At 36.3% G+C, this 22,681-nt stretch overlaps 2 protein-coding genes and 1 long non-coding RNA gene across 3 annotated transcripts; 1 reads left to right on the forward strand and 2 right to left on the reverse strand.

Annotated features, from left to right (window-relative positions):
- The first annotated feature begins 2,467 nt into the window (after positions 1 to 2,467).
- On the forward strand, positions 2,468 to 6,106 carry LOC116290287 (uncharacterized). Its single transcript, XR_004196434.2, has 3 exons — positions 2,468 to 2,672; positions 4,325 to 4,467; positions 5,437 to 6,106. It is a non-coding gene; the product is annotated as an uncharacterized LOC116290287 (long non-coding RNA).
- On the reverse strand, positions 4,461 to 17,924 carry LOC116290285 (eukaryotic translation initiation factor 2D). The gene is made up of 20 exons (XM_031697290.2): positions 17,795 to 17,924; positions 16,992 to 17,182; positions 16,385 to 16,468; positions 15,538 to 15,637; positions 15,343 to 15,450; positions 14,181 to 14,371; positions 13,575 to 13,679; positions 12,963 to 13,067; positions 12,543 to 12,657; positions 11,918 to 11,963; positions 11,067 to 11,170; positions 10,537 to 10,618; positions 10,268 to 10,338; positions 9,566 to 9,655; positions 9,103 to 9,192; positions 8,655 to 8,717; positions 8,137 to 8,194; positions 6,520 to 6,610; positions 5,976 to 6,065; positions 4,461 to 5,480 (listed from the first exon to the last, which is right to left on the reverse strand). Exons 1-20 carry the CDS (start codon positions 17,848 to 17,850, stop codon positions 5,407 to 5,409), a joined length of 1,914 nt encoding a protein of 637 aa, XP_031553150.1. The 5' UTR covers positions 17,851 to 17,924; the 3' UTR covers positions 4,461 to 5,406.
- Positions 17,925 to 18,994: 1,070 nt separating this feature from the next.
- On the reverse strand, positions 18,995 to 22,373 carry LOC116290286 (histone chaperone ASF1). The gene is made up of 4 exons (XM_031697291.2): positions 22,125 to 22,373; positions 21,126 to 21,241; positions 20,654 to 20,830; positions 18,995 to 20,362 (listed from the first exon to the last, which is right to left on the reverse strand). Exons 1-4 carry the CDS (start codon positions 22,231 to 22,233, stop codon positions 20,297 to 20,299), a joined length of 468 nt encoding a protein of 155 aa, XP_031553151.1. The 5' UTR covers positions 22,234 to 22,373; the 3' UTR covers positions 18,995 to 20,296.
- Between the last annotated feature and the right edge of the window lie 308 nt (positions 22,374 to 22,681).

Raw genomic sequence — 22,681 nt, forward strand, 5'->3', positions numbered from 1 at the left:
TATAAGGTACTTAATTTATGAATCATGATCGTGTCAAAGTTTCGCTGCCGTGGTTTTGTCGCCTCTTAAGACACCAAGGCGTCAACAAACAGGCTGAAGGTAGTGAATGAGCAACAGATACCACTCCCACAACCATCATGAACACATCACTGAATGGCTCTTATACCTATGCCTTAGGCCTGTATAGATGCCCAGAAAAAGAAAACGACTACAATAGAATGGAATCTGACTGGTTCTCTCATGGCCAAATCGAGTACTGTTTTGCAGCGGTCCTTCTTTTATAGGAATAAAGAGGAAGAGATGGATCGAAAAAAACTAAGAAAGAATTAAAATATAGACGGGGCAGGAGAAAGAAAAAGAAAAGCTGGGTATAGCTAGCTGTAACAGCAGAAGCCAGGAAAAAACATTCACGACAACTTAAAGCGAAGAGCACGAATGAAGGAACGAGTACGGAAATCATTTGGTCGTGAGACACCATCAACAAGCGAGAGCAGTGTCTCCCTGCGTTCACCCCAAATGTTTGCAACTTGGGTAAAGTCTGCATAGCATGGGAAAATAGCAATCCCAATTTTCTAGCTGGAAAGTTAAACGTAGCAACAACAAGATTGCTAACTTTTAGGAAAGTTAAATTAAAAACTATTGATAAAATTGAGATTTATCTCACTCAATTCAGCTTCTAAATAAACAGTGATGTTTGAAGAAGTTCAACAACCACGCCGTACTGGGGGTATTGTAAACTGGACTCACCTGAAGACTAAATAATGAAGACAAAAAGACGACACAAAAGAAGACAGCGTCCCTTGGTTTGGCAGCTCTAAACTGAGAGGTCTGAAATCAATATCCGTCATTACACAAAGTGTGGTAAAAATGAGCTAAAGTTAACATCGCAAAATATGAGCTTCTCAACGTTTTATAAAGCTTTTGAAAAGAGTCACTCCGCTAGATAGGATCGACATCATGGGAACATCGTTTGAACATTGTTCACCGCTAAAAGAATTACGAAGTTTATAATAGCAAAGACTTGCATGATGAAGCATCAGTCCAGTTTAGCCGTGTTCCAGCGTAGGTTTTTATTTTTCTTACATGTGACAAAAACCGGTGGAAATGATAATGTCAAGATGTTACCAGCCAGCCACATGCAACTACAACGACCGGCAGCAAAAAAACACGCTACAAGCTGATTCTAAGAAAATTAAACAGCCGATAAACGGCGGATAAAACTAAATAACAGGGCTGTTCAAAACCATGTAGTTTATCAATAGAAACACAGAAAGCTCTTTATGATAAATTAGGTGTGGTGTAATTCCTACATTCAAGTGTTTAGACAGACTTTTTTTGCGATATTGGCGCTGCCATGGAAGACGAACAGTCGCCGTGTGCTTATTGTTTGTGTTTTATGTTGACATAGAACAAAACTTACCGCAATGTATTGGTTGTAGTATAAGTGAAGTTTTGTAAGAGAGGAAGTCGTGAACAATTATTTACTATGAACGTTTGCTTTGTTAGCACGTGAAAAAGCGTCCGCTCTACTTTAGTTTTGCGTTTTTATTGTTACTGTATTTCTCCTGATCAATTTAATTGGGAGCGACGCGCGCTCGAAAGTCGAGCTTTTTTTAAATTTTAAGCTGTTTATCTTTCTCAACATAAAATCCAACACAAAGCAAACGAAATGAAACAATAAAAACGATAAGGTAATCAGGAATTTAAGAATACGAAAAACCAAACAAAAACTGAACTCACAGCTAACATAACAGAAACATGAATTATTTATGTAAACACTTTGCTTATCGAAATCGAAGCATTTGGTCATATATCCTATTATATTTCCGGCAATTCTGTAAAGATAAAAGTGCTCAAAGCCCCTCCTTTGTATATTTTAAGTACAGTGTTCATAGAAGAATACATTTCCGGATCTCTAACAAAATTAGGACTCCTCCTATTGTAGGGTCATGTATAGCTCCACCGAGGGCCCTACCCATCTTTATTGAAAATATAAAGACGTATATCATTCGTGGTACATATTTCCGGATCTTTTCCAAAATTAGATTCCTCCTTGGGAATGGATCAGAGGTTGCTCTGGACAAAGCCCTGCCCATCATTTCGGGTCATTAATCACATGGCTAAACTGGCCGCCATTTTCACTTCCGATGTACTTCAGGATGTACACTGATTTTCCTGCATTCTGATTGGCTCAGAACGGAAGCCATTTGATAGTTACAGTAACATACGCTTCAAATTTATGCAAACATAAACGATAACAGTACAACGAAAAACGAATTCTTTAGTAATATTTGGTACCTATTTTTATATTGAAACTATCGAACCTTCAATACTTACCAAGTTAAGTTTAGTATTTCTACCTATATTTTTGTTAAAATAGTTTTAAGATATTCGGTCATTTATTATCGAGGCCAGATCACAGTGTGTGGTAATACTTTCAAGAGTAAAACAAGCATTAACAGATCTAGTGACATTTAAATTAATGACCTTGCAAGAGGCAGCCATCTTGGCCTGCCTGTATATCGTGAGAAACATACTTGAGAGCTAAACTAGGTAAATCTCTCACGACTCTCTCGCGGAAATGGCAGAAAAGGTTGCCCTGTGCAAACCGAGTACTGCATAGATGGAGCCCTCGCATTACGTAAGGGGAGTCTTCTAGAAGTTAAAATCAGGTAAAACAAACAACTTTTTTGAATATTTTGCGCGATGTAGCCAATATTAGTACCCTATTTTATCACATCTAAATATAGAATACTTTTCATAGTGTTAACTTACTTTCAATGTGAAAATAACATTTGTATTCGCAAGAACCTTTCTCAAGTATCTTATCCACTTAAAAAAAGAAATTGGAAACTAAGTAAAACGTGTTTCCTTCATTCAAAAGTTCCCATAATGGAGTAAAACTGTATTGGAGGTGTATGTCACTGCTGTATTTGGTTGAACGAATGTACGTCTGTATGACCAACGGACTGTTTTATGTGCCTGTGGCTATGAAAAGATGCTTCTAAAAGTTTATTTTTAGCAAAGCGCGGGTAGAAACGATGGAAGTAGTAGAGCGACGGTGAAAACGAGAGAGAAACAACTACTTTTAAAAATGGGCGATACAACTTAAATTATCTATATATGCATGGAAAAAGAGTAGCACTTAATTTTGTAGAGTAGCAAATTGGCGTTTGACAAAAGTAAATGACAAAATTGATATAAAACACTTCATTCATGACATATTGTATTCTTTTTACTTTCGACATGAAGAGTTTTCGAAATCTTAATGAAGGCATGTCAGCGACAGCCATAAAAGGCAACGACGCATTTTGTCATTTATTAGAAAACAAAACAACAACAAAAAAAAAAAAAACAAAAAAAAACAAAAAAAAAAGAAATTTCAATTAATGTATGTAATTGTCATTGAAAAAAGATTTCATACAAGATTGAAATTTTTTTAGGTATTGTGACTTTTAAAGGGCTTTCGAGTTCCAGGACTTCTGATTGGATGTTGAGCATTTTGTTGGCTTTTGATTGGTTTATAGCGAAAGCCATATGAGTGTCGAACCATTGGTCTGTTTTTCTTCTTTTATTTTCACGACCGAAAATATTCAATTCTTTAATTTATTTTAAGTAACTTACGGCAGAAAAATTAATGGATTGTTTAAAGAAAATTGTTATCGCTAGCCTTAGTTTAAAATATATTATTACAAAAATTCAAAGATAGATAAATTCAATGTTTTCACTTTTTTACGCGAAGTTTCGCTAATCCTCTCAATTCCATCGAGCGCGATGAATTTTCTTGAAGTTTTTCTAGCTGTTTCTTAGTCTTCCTTTCCTTTCCCTAAGCTGTTTTGACAGTTGGTTGTTATAAATTATTCATTTTTCGATGACTAAACACAAACAAATCCCACGCGATATGCTCCACTTGCACAAAATAAAGCAACCCATTTATCATATGACCTAAATGATAATCTAATTCAAACGAATGACTAACTTTCTTGGCAAAGCTACAACTTTAAAAACTTCCCTAAATTAAGTCATTTTCCTTGTACGACTTTGTTTCCTCTTTTATCCTTTGACTTATTTTCAAGTTATAACTAAAATATTTTTCGCGATGATTTTTAACTGTCCGACGTAACGTTTTTGGTTGAGTTAATGACTGAAAATGCGTTTCTATTTGAATACATTTGTATACTTTTATTGTCTTTTATTATTATTCTTTATACAATTAAAAAGTACTATCGCTTTTAAGTTTTATGAGCACATAAAATTATAAATTAGAGTTTGTTTATATTATTTTTGTGAATTTTTTTTGACATTGTTTTTTTTTTTTCTTCAGTTGCTGATACAGTTGGTGGCTTTTCATTGTCAGTTTTTTATTGTGGTTTCAGCATTGTCCTTTTGTTTAACGCAGTGTAGATTTTATAAGATAAACGTACGAAGCTCGAGGCGTTTTTAAGACTGAACAATTGTGTATTCATTGTAAGTTATTGTTTTGACGATATTTGGTTGTGAAGAGATCTTTGTGCTTTGATCCTATCCATAGGGAATAATAGTGTACAGAGTATAACACCAACGTGTCAATGATACCCTATTCAACTCATACTAAATCCCAACCCTCACAACAACAACAACAAAAAAACACCTATTCATTTTCCCCAACTCATTTTGACAACATACTACCCCACTAACACCCAAACCCCTCCCAAAATGACACCTATCTTAGACTTACCAATTGCCCTATTTCACTATGACGTCATTGCTTGTTTATGTGAGGGATAGAATCGCCAAATCCAATAGAAAATTCAACAAAATTTTCTCCTAGCGAAACAGTTTAATCTAAAATGGCCTGGTTTTCAGATATAATATGCGTTAATATGTACTAAAAATATTCTGCGTTTGCTGGCTATTCTACTTCTCTTCATGGATTGATACGGGTTTTAGAACAATTTTCGGTGAATTTGCGTTGATTTTACCCCGTCCGACGACCATGATCCTTTGCGTTTAAACGATCGATAGTTGAAGATTGTTTTGATGTGACGTCATAGTGAAAAAGGGCAATTATAATAGCACTATCCAACTCAACTAAAATGTCACAAGCTCTGCAAAAAAGACAGATGTCTCATACTTACCAACTAATACAAACCAATTATGCTCACCCAATCCCTTAAAAACCAGTGTTATACCTACAACTACTAATTACAATACTCAACCGACACTTTCCATCCTGATCGACCAACCTATACTCACCTTTTTGTAGTTTTTGGTAGTTTTTGTAATATTCGTATACTGAACTTACTAGAGATCAGCCTACCCACCATGATATCAAAACATATACTTATCTCATACTATTTACTACATATTTATTTTACCGGGATTTTATGAGCAACAGTTCAAGGCTCATTCACTTTACAATTCATTTTATTTCTTCTTTTTCTTTTGATTTTTCAGCAGTTCCAGCCCGCTGATGTACTTTTTGGGTATCTTGTAATCATCTGCAATGATATATAAATATTTAGTTTTTGTCGCTTTGTGTTGTGAACTCCCCAAATTCGAAGGGAGACTGGTAACTCGCCTGAAATCAAGGAGAATGTCGCGGTAGAGCACTTGCTGCTCGAGGGGCGGATCCGAGATTATTTCTAGGAGGTGGTGCACCATCAAGCATTTTCGTTTTAGGAGGGAGTGCACCCTTTGCTTACGAATTCAAACACCAACAATCCAGTAGATATCAGCTCATCTAGGGAGGGGGGAGGTTGCGCTCCCCCGGCACCCCTCCCCTAGATCCACCACAGCGCTCACCTCTAAGGTCTCGAGCTTGATTTTTGTCATCACATGTAAGTAGAGTTTTTGGGTCTCTCCCTTGATCAAGGGATTTTCTTCCTCCGCAGAACATAACAAGCTTAACTCCGATACAATCTGCCCTGACTTAGATCAGCCAAGAGTTTTTTCAGAGTTCGATAAATTACTTAAGACATAAAGGTAGTGCTTACCAAGTAAAGCTGTTGCAACAAGAGAGACTTGATTGCCTTGTACCATTACCTGCATACCAGGTGTCTTGTGTTTACCAGGAAGTTGGTTCACTGTTAGCAATGAACAACATATTATTAAAAATTGAAATGTTGCTGCCTGGAAAAGGTTTCACACTACTGGTCTACCACAGGTAGTCCAATTAAGAATATTTACATATTAACATTGCCGTTTCCTTTTTCTCTTTTGCATTTCTGTTTTGTATTGTATTGAATTTTGTAATGAGCGTGAAACGTGCAGAGATACACTTAATGGTTTTTGCTATGTAAACCAATTAACAGGCACGACAAGACTTGTCAGCCAATGAACACCGCTTGAATAACTTACATCACATGACATCTTAATGGCTTCCACTCTAAACCAATCAAAAAGCACGACAAGACTTGTCAGCCAATGAACACCGCTTAAATAACTCACAACACACGACATCTTAATGGCTTCCACTCTAAACCAATCAAAAACCACGAGACCTCAAACCAACCAACCAATTATCACGAGTTAACTTACCTGAAGTACTACATGCAGCTTTCAGCTGTATTTTATGAGCAAATTCTTGAGGTTCGATGCCGTAAGCATCCAGATTTCGAACCAGCGTAACCTGAAAAGAAAAAAAAAACGTCTCATTCTTATTAGCCATTCTGAGGTTGGGGGGAAAACTGGGTCGAGTTGGCATTGCAGTGCATTGTGGGGCTGTCTAGGGGCGAATTTCCAAGATGGCGTCCAATTCGTCCTCTAAAATAGACCCAAAATGCACTGCCAAGCCAACTCGACCCAACTTTTCCCTCAACCTCGGAATGGCTAATCCATCTACAAATTCCCAACTCAGTGGCACAATGTACGATTAGAACTTTCTTTTGGAGGGACGTTCACTCATGCCTTTTCTTCCCAGAAGGTAGGGGCGGGGGGTGGTGGAGAAGGCGGGAGTGATAAAACGTCGGCATGCAGGCTATCAAAATAAGTCTCAAAAACTCAGACATAATCAGTTGAAAGAGGTCTGAGAAGTGAGCGGAAACATAAAACTAGTTAGAAGATCTCTAGAAAAAAATTGACATTTTCCTTTGACGTTGACCGCCTTTCTTGAGGGTATTATAAATGTTTTGGCGCGAGTCGACTGACATTACCTCATCAGAGCATTGGCAACCAAACGCGTCATTCTCTGATGGCTTTTAATTAAATAGGCGGACGTCAAAACAAGAACCCCCGAGATAAGCCCCCCTGCGATATCCCTGACAAATTAAGGCTTTTGGCAAAGTATTAATGAGATCTCGGCTTTTGTTGGCATTACTTATTTTGATCCTAGGAAGAACTCAAATTGGCCACACGCACTGCTTAGATCGTATCTAACGAGTCGTTAGAAGATGACTATTTTCATTGTTTGGAAATTATTGCTGAAAAAAGAGCCTTAATCCTGAGGATAAATGTCATTTCTATGGCTTTGTTGTCTCGTATTTGACAAGTGAATATTAAGATGGAACTTAAACACCGTTTAAAAACGTTTTAATTGTACCGACGTCCGGACGTTACTTCTTCGTCGAAGTCTTATAAACTCTGCTCTTTTTCTCCTTTCCTCTATCACTCCGGCGAAGGAACAACGTCCGAAACGTCAATATAGTTGAAACTTTTTTGCACGGTGTTTAAGTTTAATTCTGATTCACTTGATGTATTTAACACCCCCTGCAGTCCAATATAGTTATCGCTAGCCATTATCATCGTCGTATTCTTTAATTTGCGATTGGTGTCAAGTTAACGGAACTGTGGGTGGTATTTGTGTAAATAGTGTTTTGATTCCTGCCGAAACAAGAAATGAAGAGCAACGAAAACAAAAACATGAGAAGAAAGACAGTGAGCAAAAGCAAACGAATGAATGAATGAACAAACGAAACACAAATAAACGAACAATAAAAAAAGCAAAGAAAAAAATATTAAAAAAAAAAAATTAACAAACAAACCAACGAACAGACAGACAGACAAACAAACAAACAAACAAAAAAACAAGCAAACAAACAAACAAACGAACGAATGACAAAGCGCTGACAAAAGGACTGGGCTATTGCCGTCATATGACCTCATTTCCGTGTATATCATGACAGTCTGCAGCGCATATCAACAGATATGAATATTTACCTTCTTGTTGCCCATTCGTTGCTCAATCTTGATTTCTAATGGATCAATTTTCCCCTTCCTGTTGAATCGAGTAAAATATCCTTGGTTTACTGTGGCCAATATTCTACGAACACAGCTAGTGATAGACTATGCACTGAAGTACACGTTAAAACATGCCGCACATGCAGTCACACGAGAAAGGGAGGCTTAGCGATAGTACACTCTCCTTTCACTTCTAGGGTCTGGGGTTCGATTCCTGGACTCCAAACATGCTAAATATTTGTGGGTTTGCCGTGCTTTGCATAGATTATCCCAGAGGTTGTTAGAGGGTTAAATCTGTAAGTAAGCCATAGCTTGACTTCGATCAGCCAAGAGCACAGGCAGCCCAAGCAATTAGCAAGGTATGTTCAAATAAAAATGATATATTTTTTCGTCCCATACATTTAATATAAATGATTTTATACACACCACACTTGGGCTGCCTGTGCCCAGAGGTCCTTTCAGTGTCGTGATAAAATTTGGAGGTCTTTTTTTTTTACCTTAACAAAGCTGACTGTCCAGGTAAAGTAATCTGGTAACAACTATTCATTTTATTCAAAACCCTGGTTTGAGAAAGAAGAGTAAGAAGCTAGACATTCATGTTGGGTGGGGTGGGGTGAGGTGAAGGTGACTGGTATCCCCTGGTTCCCTGGTAAGATACAAAAACACCTTCCCCTCCCCCCTAAGTAAATGACTGGTCTACCATCATATCACTGGTATCCCCCTGTACCAGATTCCTAGATCCTGAGTAAGATACAAAAACACCTTCCCCTCCCTCCCTAAGTAAATGACTGGTCTACCATCATATCACTGATATCACCATGTACCAGAGATTCCTAAATCCCTAGTAAGATACAAAAATGCCTCTCCCCCTCCCCCCCCTCTAAGTAAATGACTGGTCTACCATCATATCGTATTGTTCGTTTTCTGGTCCGGAATATTTTTTACCTTGTAAATAGATTTTCCCAATTTAAACTAGGAACGTCTTCATTTTTATTTACCAAAGCTTTTGTTAAGACTGGATCAAGAATAACCATCCTGCAATAGAATAAAGCATACATGTAGGTTACATCCAGTTTTATAAATATGCAGATGTCTTTTTTTGTTTTGTTTTGAGATTTGGATTTATTTGATTCTGCCATATTACACATGCTTTAAGGGATGTGTTTTGATTTTCAGTCAAAAACGTAGAGTGTATGAAGAGAAAACTTGTTAAAGACTAGCGTGAGCTGCGTCGGTGTTTCTAATGAAACACTAATGATAAAAAGGTAAAATATACACCGTGAAAACATGAAAAAATTACTGATGTTTCGAATGCTACTCCTTTGTCAGAGTAAAAGAGGAGCGTATGAAAAGAGCGTACAATTTCTGGAACTAGGCAAAGCATACATATACAAGTATTATTTCTTACCTTGGATTGTTTTTGTCCACTAATTCATTGGTTTTCGCATATTCAGTGACAAACTTCCTAGCCTCAGCAAGAGTGAAAACTGAACCTTTCCTTCAAAAATCAGCAAAACATAACTGAATTTGAGTAAAAAAATGATTTTATGAATAATCTTTGTTTAAAATAAATCAAAATGTTGGGATGGTGTTTCTGTTGAGGGTAGTGGTATTGTGCATGAAATGAAATACATCATCACAACCATCATCACGATCATCATCCCCACTACCATCATTGCCATCATCATCACTATCATTATCATCACCATCATCATCCCCATCATCATCCCCATTACCATCATTATCATATTCATCATCATCACTATCACTATCATCACCATCATCATCGCCATAATCCCAATTACCATCATCCTTATTACTATTTATCATCATCATCTTCATCACAATCATTATAATAATAATAATAATAATCACCATCACCATCATTATCATCACCATCATCATTACTATTTATCATCATCACCATAATCATTATCATAATGATAATCATCATCATCATAACCATCATTATTATCATCGTCACCATCATCATTACTATTTATCATCATCATCATCATCATATTGACACCTCTCCACAGGTACTTTGTTCTTTTACTATGGATTCTACATTAAAATGGTCAAAAGCTTAATTATAATAGTAATCACTTACTCATATCCAGCAGTGGCAAAAAGGTTTGCCAGACCACCTGACACTGATACCATCTCTTCTATTACAGGTCCCTTAGTATATGATAAGAGTTAAATACACTAGCTTTATTCATTGATCAAAGGTTATCATAATAATGAGTGTTCCTAAAATGTGTCAAGAGTCACTTTTTCTAACAATCAATTCATTTTAAGGTTTGAGTTTTTTTCTTTTTGTTTTTTTGTTTTGTTTTTTTGCAGCTCCGTCAATGTCATAATTACATATTTTGATACCTGTTGTTTGTTTGTTGAAACTGGTGCTGTTTTAATAGGTTTTGGAGGTAAGGAGTCTATTGATGTCTTGAAGGATTTCAATCTGGGAATGATGTGAAATGATATGAATATAAATTTTCTTAAATTCCCAATATAAAACTTATGAGGAAGAGCTACAAACAGCTACACAGACAAGGACAGAAAGTTACTTGACGTAAGAAATGTTATGTCAAAGTTATAAATTAACAGAAATGGATGGATGGATGGATGGATGGATGGATGGTTGGATGGATGGATGGATGGATGGATGGATGGATGGATGGATGGATGGATGGATGGATGGATGGATGGATGAAAATGGATGGATGATAAATGAATGAAGGATGAATGAATGAATGAATAAATAAATAAATGAATGAATGAAAATGGATGAATGAATGAATGAACAAATGAACAAACAAATGAATGAACAAATGAACAAATGAATGGATGTATGAATAAATGCATGTGAAAAATTATAAAAAAACACATAACATATAGTATTGACTCACTCCTCATGACTGAAATCCACAGCAATAACTGAATCAACCCCTTTAGACATCTCTTGTATTTTAATAACACCTCTTTCTTGCATTGATTGAAGAAATTTTGAAAGCTGAAAATCGGAAAAAATTAATAATGATTATATGAAAATACATTAAACGTCAAGCACAAATGTTTAGCACAATAAAAAATTTCACGATTTTTACAATTTCATACAAATGCTTTTACTGTTTCCTACACTTCTCACATGTTCTAAAGCATCCCACACGCTTTGATCAGAATTCCAAACAAAGGAAACTGTCTTTTAATATTTCTACAATTAATCACACCTAACTTACAATTTAAAAAATCATTAAACATAAATAAAAAGTTAAAAACATTAGTCCAAATAAAACATCCTTTCATCTGCCCATCTGCCAAAAGACCAAACATTTTAGTACTTTTGAGACTTTGATGCTTTACCAAGGTCAACTAACTAGTGGTTTGTTTGGTTGATGAATATTTTTGTAAGGAAACTCTAAAACTTGATTTCTGTTTTTAAATTCTGCATTTTAAGATATTTTTAATTTTGGAAAATCAGGAATTGTGTAGACAGGACCGCGGATCGTGGGTTGCAAAAAAAAATTTCATCACATTTCCAGCTTTTTGAAAGGGTATGGGTAATCTTAATGTATAGAAAATACATGCCCAAGCTCTAAAATTCAATCTATACTTCTCATTTTTGAATTTTGGGAGATCTTTTTATGTTGGAAAATCCAGAATGGAGTACAGGTAGATTGGACTGGACTTCAGTCAACTGGATCTTGCATTTTAAAAAGATTTGTTATGTTATGTTTTCTGACTGTTATTAAAGCAGTACCTTTTTGTAAGAAGACTTTTTTAAATCTAGGAACTTGCCATCAGGGCTACAAAGGAATTAAATATAAATCAATTAAAGTTTACTCGAATCTTTACTTAATACTATGCCTTCATAGTTTTCATACTAGCCTTCTGTTAGGTGACCTAGCAATTTGGTTTAATATTTAAGACCAATAAAGTGAAAAAACCCATTGAAATTGGGATGTTGAAATTGGATGTGTCAGCCTATGAAGACATTGAAAGGTTGTCCTTTTAAGAGCAGAGGAATAAATCAGAGAAGAGGAAGAAACAACAAAAACATTTAGGGTGAAGGAAGAAAATCATTAATCTGCGATCTAATTCATAATCTTTTAATAAGTTTTTTGTTTGTTCGTGGAGAAAGAAACTGAGGGAAAAAATAGGGAGGGAGAAAAATGGCATAAAAAATATGGAGGAGAATATTCAAATGCCTGTTCCATTTCGCTCTTCTAAAAGTGTGGAAAATTCTTTCGCAGTAAAGATTTCTATGGAAAAAAGGGCTAAATCTTTAATTGCATCAGAAGGTTTTGGTTGTACTTGTTTTTACAAAATGTTTAGATAAATAAGTTTTACTGTAGAACTTATAAGAGTAGTAAATATAATATTACCTGTATGGAAGCATATGATTCCTAAAGAAAGCACTTGTCAAAAGAGGTAAATCATTTTCTTTCAACCTCAACACTGCACAGAAGAAACAGTAGCCAAGTAGCTCATCCATCTCTTCTGCAATAAGAAAATAAAAATTTTGATAATAAATTTTTGCTAATGAAAACAATTTTGCCTCAGATTACAAAACCTAACAAGCTAAACTCCAATTCGCTCTGTGAGTTAGCCATGGCATGACACCTCCCCGGGGACGGGGGGGACTCTTGCTTGTTTAGGGTAGGGATGTGCCGCTGAGCCCTGACCCTGTTCCAGAGCAAGATCACTGAAAACCATACCCCCCTGGGGTACCTCTAATTATAAATATCTTGCTAAGAACTTTTGTAGAACCATCCCTGGAAGAAAAGGATACTCAGTAAACATACCTGAGGTTGTAGGGATAGTTGCCAGATTATCTTCAATTGCTTGGCTGTTCTCATGTTTATTTGTTGAATGATCCAGTACATTACAGTTGCTTGCACACGCTTCATCTACAGTATGTATTACAAAGAAGAAAGTATGTTAAGAACATTGAACATCTATGTTGTGAATACGATCTGCATTGCCATTAAATATCATAGGTGACATGGATGGTCTACTATGCCATTAAGGCACCATCCTCTCACCCATGCAAAACTTGTGGCAAGTGGCCCATGTTCGAGTCCTAGCCATCCAAGCTCGTACATGAGTTGAGTTTGTTTGATATGAAGTTCTCTCCTAAGCTGCGAGGGTTTTTCTCTTGGTTTTCCATTTTTACTCCCTCCTTAAAACACAACATGTGAGTTAAAAGTTGTGTGTATAGAATATTCTGTGTTTTCATATTAGACTGAATCTCGAGTCAGGGACCATGAAGAGGATGGGGCTAGGGGTTGTAGCCACATTTTTTGCTAACATTCACCACTAATCTTCTGTATTTTCCATTCTACTGTAAGTATCCCTTAAAATTTGGGGTGCCCCCCCCCCCCCCCCAACCAAGGTATTTTAATTAATGTTTATACCTGATGGCAGAGCTGGATCTTGGATTGAAATGCTTTGGATATCCTCAATAAGAAGACCATTATGAGAAGTATCAGTTGTACTCTCATCTTTCCCCAGCTTCTCCTCTGTAAAAATCACAAATTAAACATTGCATGAATAGATTTAATTTACTTGTGTTTTTCATACAGGTAATTGAAACTGATATTTTTGAACACTCATTTTGAATGAAATCTCATGACCATCTTCATCAGTGATCATCACCATCATTGTAATCATTACATGTGATCATCAAATTTATCATGATCACCATCATCTTCATCACACCCAAAATTATAATTATCATCATAATGATCACCATTGGACATCACCATCACCACTACCATTATTATCATCCTCATCACCACCATTACCATCCTCAACATCATCATCACTATCATCACCGTCACCATCATCATCATTCTCAACATCATCATTACTATCATCACCATCATCATCATCACTATCACCATCATCAGTATCATCACTATCACCACCATCATCATCATCATTGTTGTTGTCATCGCCAGCAAAACACTGTCTAGTTATCATTATTGTATACTACCATTTGGACACAAGCTTATCATTACCATTGTCAGCATGTGACTGTTCTGTTGTAGCCACTTCTGCTTTAGCCTCAGCATCAAATTTAGGCGTTTCTTCTGTTTCACCTTTCATTTCTTTACCACCATCTTGAATTTCTTCATCGTTTTCCAGCATTTCTTTGTTGGAATCAACTTGTTCATTAATTTGTGGTAGAAGTGTTTTACTACCATGAGCCCTGTAATGAATATAAAGTATAGTTATCTCTGTTCCAATATAAATTTGTTGTAAAGGGGAAATAAGGTAAGGGGAAGTTAAAGTGCTTATGAGCCTTAATTTGCACAATATTTTCAGAATTGTTTTATTAGATAGTGAATAGTTGATTGTGAAAATATTTCGTCATTTGAATGTCGGGTCTTTAAGATACGAAGGTTTATATTCCCAATATGTTAATGACTATGACGTAACATAAGGGATCATTTAATATACAACACTGCACTTGTTCTGGATTACAGTATTTTAAAAGCACCACCCTTTTACTCGTGACTCACGTAAAGGTTCTTACAAATTCGTTTTCAAAAAATGTCCAGCGTTCAATATTAAAAGTTGCCACAAAATAACTGAAATTCCTTATACTACGTCATAGTCATTAACATATTGGAAATATAAACCTTTGTATCTCAAAGACCTGACATTCAAATGACGAATTATTTTCACACAATCAACTATTCACTATTTAAAGAATCGATTCTGAAAATATTGTGTAAAGGCTTATAAGCGCTTTAAGGTAAGGCGACTAGGGATAATGGAGAATCCCCTCCCTTTTCTTACCTCAATCATCCCTCTGCATTGCTACACAGAGTAGGAAACATTAATGCCAAAAAAAATCTGACATGACATCATTCTTAATGGTATGCAAAGAGTATAATTTTTTTCTAATATCTATTAGCTTTGGTCTTTGTATCACAGGGTTCAACAATCACAACAGAGCTTAAGGCTTCAATCAGGTTAGATGAAAGCCCAAAGATCACATTTGAATTCAGAAGTTAATTTTTAAGGGAGGAAAACTGGAGAACCTGGAGAAAATCCTTCGAAGCACAGGAGAGAACTGACCACCAACTCTATATATACTCACATGTAATGGTACACTCACCCAGGGATTGCGAACCCCTGACCACACATTAACAGAACACTGTTGACCATACATACCAGAGGCAGTCAGTAAACACATGGAGAATATTGACTCCTTTCCCTCTCATCCCATCCTCATAAAGATCCTTCCTGGATACTGTAGTTAGACCTACAGCTACTGGTGCACTAGGAACAAATATTAATGTTAGTTATGATTTCAGAACAGATTTTAGTGAATGTTGGACAAAGATGTTAAAAATTCGCTGAACTTACTTATTTCCTTTGAGTTTAACACAGCAAATTGTATTTTTCTCAAAGCGCTCTATACTGTCCAGCCCCCCAGGAGGTAGAATGATTCCAGGCAACATCAAGTCTGTTTGGAAGGTTAAAAAAGAACCACACTTAAGGAGGCTTCCACCTTTTTTCTTTTTGTGCTCAGACAGCCGATTTTTGATTCCTGTAGCTCTTTTATGGAAACACCCACAATTTTGAAGTTTCACCCACTTACTGTATGAAGATGAAAGTTTGAAATGATGTACATTTTATTGGCATCGGAGTAAAGCAGTCCACTCTTGCCACACAGTTGCACACACCTTTCTATTATGAACACCTTTCTATTGCAGACATGCAGGAGCAAAATCTTCAGCAAAAATAACCATGACAGAGAAGTGACTAAAAAAATTTCTTACTTTTGAGGAAACAAAGTGAAAATCCTGAGGGTGTCTGCTGTAATGAGATTTGAGATTTGGGGAAACCTATGTGAGCGGTACTGTAGGGCTGTTATCTAACAACCCATTGCAAAGTTTGTTCCACCCATACAGGTAACATCAGCAACTGTACTCTGTTCTCTAAATAAAACATACACAGTTCTTAACCAATCAGAGCATGCATACTCTCTAAGCTACATAATAAAAAGAGATAACTAGCTTAAAATAGTGTGAGCTGCGTCCGTGTTTCTAATGAAACAGTTATGATAAAGAGGTAAATTATACACCATGAAAAGATGAAAAAACTTACTGATGTTTCCAATGAAGGACCAGCGACTAGTTTTTTCATCTTTTCACGGTGTATAATTTCCCTTTTTATCATTACTGTAAGCAATATGATAGTCTAAGGGTACCTGCTCCTCCACTGAGATTTTCCAGTACCAGTGGCCAAGTAGTGAAGCTGAGAAGCATGTCAGGATACTTCCACAGTGTATAAACTATAAGTATATATTTCAATAAAATAATTTATAAGTGATATGTCTTCTGTACTATAGTTATATATCACCCATCTTTTCCTTATGAATAATGAGCAAGGAAGGGAATGTTGAAGAATAGTATAGTAGTACTGTACTCAGGGATGTAGTGAGGTCCCAATCATGGGGGGGGGGGGGGGGGGCAATGTAACAATTTCCCGCCTAATCCATAGGAATCCCACATGAATTAATTAAATTTTGGTGCAGAAAGCAAACTTTTTGGGGGGGCACATGCCCCCTATCCCCCCCCTGCTTAGTGACTGTACTTCCCTCTCATGGGATCTAAGGTTTGATTCCTTGACTCAGCATCACATGTGCATGAGTTCGTTAGTTCTTCTCTCTTGTAATTTGAGGGCTTTTTTCTGGGTTTTCTGGTTTTCCTTATCCAATTCTATATGTGAGTTAGCCATGCCCTGACTCTGATTCAGAATATTGATAAAATTTAGAGAATTATAAAAACAATCTGAAATGTTTATATAATTTTTACCTGTTGGGAATATTCTCTTCTCCACTTCAAAGAAAACTGGTTCACCAGAAACACTATAAAATGTTACGGTATCTCCAGAATGTGTGGATATCTTAGTGATGGTCATCTCTTCTTTGTTTGGGATCAGCACAGACAGCTCCTCTGCGTCAAGTTTTGGGAATGAGGCTTGCACCTGCGCCCTTAGTTTCCGTCTTTCGAACGGAAATATAAATAAAAAGATATTATGAAAGAAAGAAAGAAAGAAAGAAAGAAAGAATGGATGGATGGATGGATGGGTGGGTGGAGGGTGGGAGGAAGAGAGGGAGGGAGAGAAGGAGGGAGGGAGGGATGAATAAATGAATGAACAAATGAATATACATGTACAATATGATAAACATAAATTAACTTAATTAATTAACTTAATACATTAACATAAATTAAATTTCCTAAGGGGATGGGGGGGGGGGGGGGGGGGCACATGGGTAAGAAATCGTTGATTCTTGGTTTCAAAGCCCTACCCCCACCTCCCTCCCCCTTACACACACTTACAAAGCCAAAAAAAATTTCATTCATTCATTCAGGGTACGTGTTCAGGACATAAAATTCCCCTTCTGATAAACAATGAACAGTGACTAGAGTTAAATTACGCTAAATAAATTAATGAAGAAAATTTCGAAGCTACTAATCCCGGGTACTAATTCAGATATCTAACAAATATGAAAAAATGTAAGCTTACTTGAAAAAGATACAACTAGCAAACAGACATTTTGAGCTAAAAACTGTGATAAAACCAAGAGGAATAGAAGCTTATCGAACTTACTTACCTGTCTGATCCACGGATTGCAGTACTGGTTTTGATTTTAAACGCCTTTATAAACATATTTGTTTAAATAAAATAGATTCAAAGATTTTCATTCCTTCGTTCTAAATAAATTTTGGCCATTTTTATTAATTGTCGAGTGGGACTGGAACATTAGAACTTAGTCTCTTCCACTGCCAACCTTTTGGGCTTCCTGTGGATTTTTTCTCTCCTTTTTTTTGTGGAAAAAACGATTTTGAAAACATGAAGTTCTTATTCTAAGAAGTTGATTTTTGCAGAGGGAGGAAAACTGGAAAACTTGGAGAAAAAACCTCATAAAGTTGTAGTAGTTCTGGTAGCACGTATAGGGAAAGCGATTCTTCAGGCTGAGATTGTGATTGTAAATGAATTTTTGTAAGCCAGTAATTACTGGGTGTTGTTAAAGTTTTGATGTCGTAACCCAGTAGTTACTGTGATTGTAAATGAATTTTTGTAAGCCAGTAATTGCTGGGTGTTATAAAAGTGATGTAGTAACCCAGTAGTTACTGTGATTGTAAATATTTGTAAGCCAGTAACAGGGCTGTCAACTCTCCCGGATAAACCGGGAGTCTCCAGATTTTGGACCGTATCTCCTGGTCTCCAGATTAGAGTCTCAAATCTCCCGGATAATCGCCGAAGCTCACCATTTCTTGTGAGATTCGACTTTCACAGTGTTATTTTACATCGCTAACAAAATGAAAACATTCCTGATAAACTGTTCTTGCAAGCAGGCCATTGTAATATAAGCAATAATCTGATTGGTCAGAAATAAACCAATCACATCAAATGTTACAAAGTGAATGACGTCTTTTCATGTCCCTTCCCTATCAATTCTCCAGATTTGAATATATTGGGGGTTGACAGCCCTGCAGTAATTGCTGGGTGTTATAAAAGTGATGTTGTAACCCAGTAGTTACTGTGATTGTAAAGAAATATTTGTAAGCCAGTAACTACTGGTGCTGTAAAAGTGATAACCTGGTAGATACTGCCCAAGAAGGGGGGGGGGGGGGGTACTCTTGCCCATTTAGGGTAGGGATGTGCCGCTGAGCCCACTGAACCCTGACCCTGTTCCACAGTAAAATCGCTGAAATTCATATCCTGTTCCAGCCATGCCCTGGCTTAGATCAGTCAGGTCTGATAAAAGTTGAAGGTTTTTTTGGGAAGAGTGACCAGTGATGAACACGAGTTATTTATCATAATGTGCTTTAATCAAATAGTATTTACACAAAGTCCTTTCTGTTTCAAGTGTATTCTCTGAACGAGATTCAATAATTTGAAAAGGGTTTTTATATTGAAGGCTGTCAGAAAGAATATCCATTATGGCATCAACTATACTCTTACATAAGTAGCATTAAAAAAGATCAAGCACCATCAACAACTATCATCATATCACAATTATATCATAACAAAATAAGTTTAAAATGCTTTTTTCATTACCATCTTTATGTTCCACCAGTGTCAACCTTGGCTATTTTAGTAGCAGTATAAAATAACTGTTTTATTTTCAATTGTTTTAGAAAATGTCACAGTGAGCATTATAAGATATTTTGGTTGAGTGACCACTAACAAATTGGCAGAATAGAGACCATCTTTTGAAGCAAAATGAATAATATTACAATGATACAGCTAAAAATAACAGCCGTTCAATGACTGGTCACATTTGACTGAACAACATTTGACAATGGAATTGGTCATGAGGATCAGCCTAAGAGGCATTTGCCAATTAATTTGACAAGTGCCAGTTTTGGCCAGATAACATTCTCTCTTGACCTATTTTTGAGCCCTGTTACTGTTTCTGTTGTTTACCTTACGGTATTGATTTTAATTTTTTTTAGTATGTGATCTCTGAACCAGAATATTAAAGTGGGATATTCAATTCCCCTATTTCACTATGACATCACATCAAAACAATCTATTGTTTAAACGCAAAGGATCATGGTTGTCGGAGGGGGTCAAATCTAAAACCCGTATCAATCCACGAAGAGAAGTAGAATAGCCAGCAAACGCTCAGAAGTACACATTAACACATATTATACCTAAAGACCAGGCCATTTTAGATTAAACTGTTTCGCTAGGAGCAAATTTTGTTAAATGTTCTATTGGATTTGGCGATTCTATCCCCCACATAAACAAGCAGTGACATCATAGTGAAATAGGGCAATTAGCCTAATTCAGCAAATCGATCACATTGTGAAAAAAATCGATCACATTGTGAAAAAAATCAACCCCATCCTAGAACTGCAACCAGGGGCTAAAAATAATTAATACAGTGCATGGTCAATGGTGAATGTCTGGCCAATACTGGCACTTTTCGATCTAAATGCCTCTTAGGCAGTCCTCATGACTTGTCCCTTTGACTCATCACATGTTGATCAGTTTGACCCTTATGTCACCTGTTATGTCCTGCCACTGAGCAGCAATTATTTTCAACTCTCTTCCCACATCATTCTCTTTACATGTATACAACTTCTCCCCAGTATTTTGTAGCTCAATCTTCCCATTTGATATTAAATCTTGTTACTCTCGGTTCAGACACAAGTATATTTCTTTGAAGCTGTAAATAAAAAGCAAATACGGTTACTTAAAAATGAAGAAGCTTGTAGATAGAGTTTTTCATTACAGACCTCTTGTTATTCCCTAGAGTATCATTTCTTTGTTTAACAGGCAGGGTTTAAGATAACCGCTGGACATTGGACATTGGAGCCTTGGCTTGTTACTTGAGGCTCTTGGTGCGACAAGGATCTTCGAAATAGGTGTATGTATTATATTTTAGGTTTGACCATTCCCTCCTCTCCCTCCCTAACTCTCTAAGAACCAGAATAGTAAATAATAGTGGAACACAAACCTGCGAAATGACTGGCTTTGCTGGTGGGTTCTCTCTCATTTCTACATCTGCATAATCATTATTTACATAATAACCAACCCGAATGAATTCTCTGTCTTTATACGAACATGTTAATAGTATAACAGTGACGCCGATGACGTCTTGATCCAGAATTTTGCTGGGATCTGGTGGGTTGGCCTGTATATAGACAATTGTGGGTTTAGACTTAAGTTCTATCTCACATTACATACAACTAGGTAACCAAAGGCAGATGCTTGCATTTCATCTCTGGGGTGAAAAAATGAAAACATTTTTGTGAAAAAAAACATACTGTACAATATATAGCATACATCTAGTTTGAAATTTCGGAGGTTCAATTATTAAAGTTATCGATGTAAGGATTCATTAACCTTGAACATTGCGAGCTCATGCAGTGGATTTTCAATCTCCCTAAAACTATTAACAAATATGGGGATATAGATTATCAAATTACCTTAAATACAAACATATGCCTGCCAATTGGAACAGGTCCAACGAGAACAGAATCTAGCACTTGATCATAATCAGCACACTCAGCTGACCCTACGTAGATGATCTTCCATTCAAGATCTACAAGTTGAAGAGCAATGTGAACCATCAAACAAAAATTTTAGGGCTAAAAATTCTTTCGTTATTAGCATTGCTTTGATTAATTTCTTGAGATACAAGTACAGTACATTATGCAGTAATCACCACTACCAGCATCTTAATTATCATCATTTTATTATTATTATCATCACCATTAACATAGCAATACTTCATGTGATGTAAGCTTTTGTTATTCATGCACCAACCAGTGATTGGCTGGTGACAGAAAGCAACTTGGGACAAGATCTTGTGAAAATGCTTGGCATATTAACAACATCAACGCCATATCATTTTCATAACTATTATCATTATCATCATCATCAACTTAGCCATCATTGTCATCACCATCATAATCCATCACGAATGTAGGTTAGTCCTTGCTCCAGAAGACTAGTGCAATAAACATACATTTTTTCCAAATCAGACTTTTACAAAATACTCTATATAAAACGTACTCTGTTAAAGTACTCTTCCTAGAGATAGAAAAGCTTGTACTAAGATTTGAAAAGCGTGCACATTTGTACCTATTAAAGATTATGTACAATTGTACAAAAACATGGCTTGATCAAACTATAAGCAAAACACAAGATATAAAAACACTCTAATGGCACTTTCAGTGATGATCGATCTAGAAGACGCGACATTTAATTAAATTTAAATAAATACAAGCTACAGTGTGCGAACTGAAGAAAGCCATTACTAGGAAATATTATGACGTATATTCAAATTCTCGTAAAAAACCCTCTATAATGCTACCAAAAACAGTTTTAAATCTAACTTTGCAGCTTTCATACTAAAACAGCATGACAATATTATAAAAATATAGAAGGAATGTGAAATAATTTTACGATTTTTTTCATTTTACCTTCGTTTAATTCCTCAGAGCATTCGAAGGAAATTTCAAACTCCAGAGGGTCGATAAAAGATGCCGGATTTTCTTTGATTTCCACATTACATAAATTTACTTTGGCCATCCCAAGAATAGCAAAAATGTGTAGAATGTTCTGGTGTATAAGTTGTAGAATTATTCTCTTATTTTGCAATCAGGAGGAATATTTTTTTAGTTCATGTCCAGAGATCGAAGGAACAGCAAAATGGCGCGAAAACTTGAAAGAAAAAATAGAGAATGCGCATGCGCTGGGTCCAGTTTATAGCGGATTCAAAGACACAGGGCACCCACCACTATATCAGTAGAAACATATCACTGCTTGCTCTCGCTTCAGCCACCCCTTCCCTTCCATCACCACCTACTACGAAGTATTTCTGGTTTGTCAGTATAGACCCATACCCTTTTTATCCTTTATCTGAAGTTGAGTTTTTTTTTAAAGCGAAGCGAGAAAAAGATAAATGAATGAAGGTATGGATGAATGAACGAACAAGAGCAAAAGAATGGAGGGATAGATGGAAGGATGGATGGGTGGA

This window comes from Actinia tenebrosa, unplaced genomic scaffold, assembly GCF_029948245.1.
Source record: "Actinia tenebrosa isolate PJP-AT-01 unplaced genomic scaffold, QUT_ActTen_1.0 PGA_scaffold15__27_contigs__length_11533743, whole genome shotgun sequence".
Classification (NCBI taxonomy): Eukaryota; Metazoa; Cnidaria; class Anthozoa; order Actiniaria; family Actiniidae; genus Actinia; species Actinia tenebrosa.